Below are 6,269 nucleotides of genomic sequence, written 5' to 3'. Positions count from 1 at the left end.
GGCCTGCTGTGTTCATCCAGCCCTGCACCTTTCTAATTAGGTTGGTCAAACAGAAACTAACAGACAGTCTTCCTTTGTGCAGGAAGTTTATTGACTAACAAAAACAGAAGTTGCTAGAGAAGCTCAGCAGGTCTGGCAGCATCTGTGGAGACAAATCAGTTAACGTTTTGGGTCCAATGACCCTTCCTCAGAACTGGCTCAACCAGTCTAATAGTTCTCCTTCCCTCAGTCGCAGCTGTTCCCTCTTTTAAATATGCACGTCAATTAATGGGCATCAACTGTTTTCCTTGGCACCTTAACTGCTTGTTATGTTAACATTGCCAACTCTGGATTTCACATGAGCATACCTATGACTTGCCACACACAGTCGTTGGTTCATGCTCCAGATGTAGTACTTTGCTACAGCTAGTTGTAAAGGGAACAGAATCTTTGAGTGTGGGAATTCTGATTCACCTCCTGTTCCATTGGCCACAGATACTGCAACTTGTTTACAGCAGTCAACTCCTGGTAGATACAGGATTGTAGCTGAGATCTCTTATTCACTGTGTCAACATATAAATTATTAGAGAGCTCCAGGTTGAATTCCTAAATCATGCATTTGTGTCGCGAATGTCATTCAGTGCTTGAGGTTTGATTCATTGTGGGCCAGTAAGTCCTCATTATTCTTTTGTTTATCTTTCTCCATTCCCACACCCGCTTCCCCCCCCCCCAAAAAAAAATCCCACAGGAAGCTGAATGCAAGAAGGAAGCAATGGATGTTAAATACAGTGCTGACACCATGATGGCTGACTCCAAGCGAGCGTTTGAAATGCAGAAGGCAGCCTTTAATCAGGAAATAAATATAAAAGTAAGTACCTTCTGTCAGGACTGACTACTCTATCTCTCATTAACCTGTTCAACAACTTGACGTGAACCCAGGGAGCCCCTTACAAACTGGAATTTATTAATTATTCTTGACACTGCTGAGTATGTGATGAAGCAGGAAGTGACTGGTCAGTCCCTTGAGCCTACTCCTGCATTCAAAAACATAGTAGGTTTGGTTAACCAACTTTTACCTACTCTTTGAACAAAGTAGGTCAGGGGAATGCATTTAATGTGATATATGGACTTTCAGAGGACCTTTTTAAAAGGTAACATCTTGCAGACTCAGATGTAATTTAATACTGGAATCTCTTTTCTAGAGGAATAGAATTCCAAGGTAAGAGTTAAATGTACATCGAATCTTGTTTACTCCACAGTTGGAATATTTCTGTGCAGCCTGCACTCCATTCTAGTTTCTAAGAAACAAAGGTACTGATAACACTAGAAGAACAGATCAAATTTACAAAAGTTCAAAAGATGCAAAGAATGAGCAGTATTTGGGCATTTTTTTATTGCACTCTGGAATAGAGAAGGTTACAAGAAGATCTGGTAGATCTTTGAAATTTGAAACCTGTAATGGAGTGGATAGGCAAAGTTGTTTTTCCATGCTTTGGGAGCATTCAGAACAAGGATGGTATAAATTAAGAATTTTAAAAATTCAAATAACTTGTGGAGGAATTTCTGTGGACTATTGTGAGAATGTGAAACATGATGCTCCCTAAATGTTTTGAAGCAGGTAGCTGTGAAATAATTAAGGAAATGTTTAATGCATTCGGAGTTTGGTCAGGACTTCAGTGCTTTTGTTTTGCCATCTATCCCTGCCACACTACCCACTCTTTAAAACAAAAATACAATGATCTATTTTTTGAAGGATTTCACTTAATCAAGAAATAGAGGTGAATTATAGTGGCATACAAGTTCTTTTTTGTTTTAGTCTTTATTACATTTCACTTAAGAGCTCGGCATACCTTGGGTGAGTGTCTTGATATATAGTATGGAAACTCCACTTACTGGGGATCAACTGTCAGAGGAAGTGGTGGATGTGTGTACAGATGCAACATTTAAAAGACATTTGGGCAGGTACATCAACAGGAAAGTTTTAGAGGGATATAGGCCAAGTGGGGCTAGTTTAATTTGGGAAACTTGGTTGGCATGGATGAGTTGGACCGAAGGTTCTGTTTCCATGTGGTATGACTTGTTGACTCTGTGATCAGTGTGCACAGCATTCAAAGTGTGGCCTAACCAAGTTTCGTTGATTTCTCTGTAATTTTCTGTTGTTGGATCACGTGCTTTGCCATGTGGATGAGAATTAGTAAGGCCACGCAGTGACCAGAAATACACCATTCAGGCCCAAGGGGCAGGACACAGGAGGCAAATCCAAGAATAGTCTTAAAGTACAGCTGTAAGGATCAAATTTATGAACCTTCCTGGGAATTTGGAAGGACATTTTGCAAGATGCAGGGTACTCAGTGGGTTAGAGCAAACAAAGCTGAAACAATACTCTCATACAAGGGCAGCAATGGTTACATCTTCAAGGGACATGAAAGACATTGACCATTGAATAAAGAAAAAAATTCAGTCATCAAATTAGAATAGATTCTCGAGAATAACTAGAGCACAAAGTTTAGAAACCTAGAAAATAGAAACAGGAGTAGGCCGTGCGAGCCTGCTCTGCCATTCGTTGTGATGACGGCTCATCATCCAACTCAATAGACTGTTCCTGTCTTCTCTTTAGCCCCAAAGGTTATATCCAAGTGCTATCAGGGAAAGAGATGTTTTACTGGGAAGGCAGGTTGGTATTCTGAGTTTAAATCCAATCTCAACCGATCCTGTTTCACCTTGGCCATTTCTTCGAGATGGTTGCCAGAAGGGGGTTAAAAAAACAAACCCAAAAAGTTTTAAGGAAATGGGTGAGGAGAATGATGGGTTCTGGACCCGAAAATCTTAATCTTCATGAAATTAGAGGGAATAAAGATTGTGTTTGAACTGTTTATTCAAAATATAATAGAATGCTGGGATACAGCAAAGTCTATTTAAGCGTTTGGGCAAGAAATTATAGACCCGGGGCATATAGCATGAAAGCAGGCATCCCAATCTGACCCAGTCCCATTTGGCCCACATCTCCCTAAACCCTTCTGTTCATATACCCATTAAGATTCCTTTTTAAATGTTGTAATTGTATCCGCCTCCACCATTGCCTCTGGCAGCTCATTTCCACACACACCCCACCCTCTGCGTGAAAAGTTACCCCTCAGGTCCCTTTCAAATCTTGCCCCTCTCACCTTAAACCTAGATCATCAAGTTCTGGACTCCCCCCATCTGGGAAAAATACCTTGGTTTTTCACCCTATCCAAGCCCCTCATTATTTTATGAACATCTATAGGGTCACCCCTCAAGTCTCTGCTCCAGGGAAAATAGCCCCACCCTATTCAGTCTCCCCCTTCAGCTCAAACCATCCAGTCCTGGCAACATCCTTGTAAATCTTTCCTGCACCTGCTCACATTTAACAACATCCTTCCTACATACAGGCAGTGATTAATGTTTCCTTTAGGAAAAGGCCACCCTGGTCATTCTGTCTATCAGTTGTTGTTAGGCTGTTCTCCTAGCACACTCCTCTTCATCCCCTTCCGTTTTGTAATCCTTTCCCTGCTGTGTTAAAATGCTTCTGCAGTTCCACATGGTCTCCTCTACAAACCTGCCACAAATAACCATGCTTCAAGTGGGACACACTGTGCTTTTGGACATCACAGGGCAGCTCACAGGACAATAATCAAACAGAGTTGTTGCAGTGTCAGTCCGGGAACTGAGGCTAACTTTAGAGCCCTCTAGCAGTATGGCAAAGACCAGCTCAGCAATGAAAGTAGCCTCTCCTTTTTCTCTTTCCTTCTCACCCTCCGTGCCTCTGTCCAGCCCCCTCCTTGGGTAAGACCATTGCTGGAAAACTTCTCATTGGAGAGCCATTTTTGGTCCGCATTCATAGTTTTAGAGTTTCTTAATAAAACTATGTTCCAGCTGAGAAGGTTTTGAGTTGGGTTCTTCATCCGCTGCCAAGGTAAAGGAAATTCTGGATCTAATTGTAGTGTTTTGAGTTTGATTTGTACAGGCCTGCAGACCCATTGGGGATTAAAGCTTTGACGTCACTGTCTGGCCTGAGCTATTTTAATGCTTTTGTCTCTCATTTTTCTTGGCTGCATGTAGAAAGCTGAGGCCCAACTGGCTTATGAGCTACAGGGAGCCAAGGAGCAGCAAAAGATCCGACAGGAGGAAATAGAGATTGAGGTGGTGCAGCGCAAAAAACAGATTGACATCGAGGAGAAAGAAATCACCCGTATGGACAAGGAGCTGATTGGGACGGTGAAGAGACCAGCAGAGGCAGAAGCCTTCAGAATGCAACAGGTCGCAGAAGGCCACAAGTATGTGTATTTCCCTCGTACACTGTTCTGCCCCCAACGCACATGCCCCCACCATCATTCTCAAACTCTCTTGTCCAGTGTGATTATTGTATGTTATTGAAATCACATCGTACAACTAACATCACAGAATTGAGTTTCACAATCGCACGGCTGTCTCCATTCAGAAGGAAGCCGTTTTGGCCTATTGTTTCCGCACAGCCTTCTGAATGAACATTTTTAACTTGGTGCTATTCTCCTATCTTTTCCACATAGCGCTGCACGTTGTTCTTGATTCTTTTACCAAGGGTAACTGTTTCTCCTTGTCTAGAACTGTAGAAAATTGCCCTTTCGGCCCTTCGAGAGCCTGGTCCGCCAATTAACGTGATCATGGCCAATCATCCAATCCAGGCCCCTGTTCCCACTTTCTCCCCAGACCCTTTGATCCCTTTAACCCTAAGAACTATAGCTAACTCCTTAACAATGTTCCAATGTTGTGGCATCAACTGCCGCCTGTGGCAGAGAATTCCACAGGCTCAGTGTAGGAGAGGTCAGATGGGATGTCAAAGTGACGCCCTGGCTGACTTTTTTTTTGTGTTTTTGTTTTCCTGGAACAAGGGCATCTTTGGGAAATCCAGCATTTGTTGCCATCCCTAAATTGCCCCTTGAACTGTGAAGTGATCTAGCAGTCACAGAGGGCAGTTCAGAGCCAGCCACATTGCTGTGGGTCTGGAGTCACGTGTAGGTCAGACCAGGTAAGGACAGCATATTGCTCTCCCTGAAGGAGAGAATCTGATGATGGGTTTTCTCATGGACATCATCACCAAGACCAGCTTCCAGTTCAGTGTTCAAGATTCAGTGGCCATTCTTTTAAAGAACGTGGGTCTGGAAACTGTGTATTCTGGAAAATATTTATTCCTGCCACTAATCAACATTGCTAAAACTAATGGCCTTGTTCCTGTGGGATCTTGTTTTGGGTCGATTGGCTGCATTTATTTTCTGTGTTACAACTCATTATGTTTGTAAAAATGCCTCACTGGTTCCTGGGATTAGATTGAAGACCGGGTGTTTCTCAGGTGTCAGTGCAGACCTGATGGGCCATAGGACCTCTTCTGCACTGTATGATTCTCTGGTTGTAAGATGGTGCCATATTAATGCAAGTATTTTCTTTAGTGGTCTCTCACCTCCACGATTCTCTTTCTATTGTACCGCAGAGTGAAACAAGTGTTGATTGCTCAGGCTCAAGCTGAGAAAATTCGCAAGATTGGAGAGGCAGAAGCTTCATCCATTTCAGCTATTGGCAAAGCTGATGCAGAGAGAATGAGACTGAAAGCAGCAGCTTACCAGCAGTATGGAAATGCAGCCAAGATGGCCCTGGTGTTGGATGCTCTTCCAAAGGTAAGCTGGCAGTTCTAATGATACAAAGGTGACGATGAAGGGTGTTTAGTTCAATTCCTTATCATCTTTTACTGTACCGTGTAGTTGGTGAGCCAGTAACAGTTGAGTCAGAGCGCTAATGGAAAAACTAGAAGTAATTCTATTACACAGGGTTATTTGAAGGTATGGCTGCTTAACTTCATCGAATTCCTACAGTGCCCATCGAGCCCGCACTGACTCTCCAAAGACCATCCCTTCCAGACCCAGTCTGCTACCCTATCCTGACAACCCTGCTAACCCACCTAGCCTGCACATCTTTGGACTGTGGGAGGAAACCAGAGCACCCAGTGGAAACGCGTGCAGACTCCAGAGAGTCACCTAAGGCTGGAATTGAATCTGGGTCCCTGGTGCTGTGAGGCAGCAGTGCTAACCACTGAGCCACCGTGCTACCCATGAGAGTGGGGCAACTTGAGAGTGAATCAGAAATGTGTTTGAGAAAGAAGACTGTAAAAGGAAACAGGAGGTAGCAAAGAAGTAGGCACCTGCAACTTGTAAATTCTCAGTTTAAAACGTGTGTGTCTTGCATGCAGTTGCATCCTCTAACTGATTCTGCCATTTCTCAAAGGCCTTTTATTGATCCTC

At 43.3% G+C, this 6,269-nt stretch overlaps 1 protein-coding gene across 1 annotated transcript in view; it reads left to right on the top strand.

The window, feature by feature from the left end:
• Positions 1 to 6,269, top strand: part of LOC109920032 (flotillin-2) — a gene marked incomplete at its 5' end in the record, with an annotated part of 17,028 nt that overhangs the window by 1,310 nt on the left and 9,449 nt on the right. The window contains 3 exons of the mRNA XM_048593129.1: positions 728 to 847; positions 4,060 to 4,274; positions 5,465 to 5,648. Of these exons, the coding sequence (XP_048449086.1) occupies positions 728 to 847; positions 4,060 to 4,274; positions 5,465 to 5,648 (519 nt within the window). The remainder of the gene's footprint in view (positions 1 to 727; positions 848 to 4,059; positions 4,275 to 5,464; positions 5,649 to 6,269) is intronic.

This window comes from Rhincodon typus, unplaced genomic scaffold, assembly GCF_021869965.1.
Source record: "Rhincodon typus isolate 14 unplaced genomic scaffold, sRhiTyp1.1 hic_rhity00002369, whole genome shotgun sequence".
Lineage (NCBI taxonomy): Eukaryota > Metazoa > Chordata > Chondrichthyes > Orectolobiformes > Rhincodontidae > Rhincodon > Rhincodon typus.
This window is presented reverse-complemented; position numbering and strand designations above follow the sequence as displayed.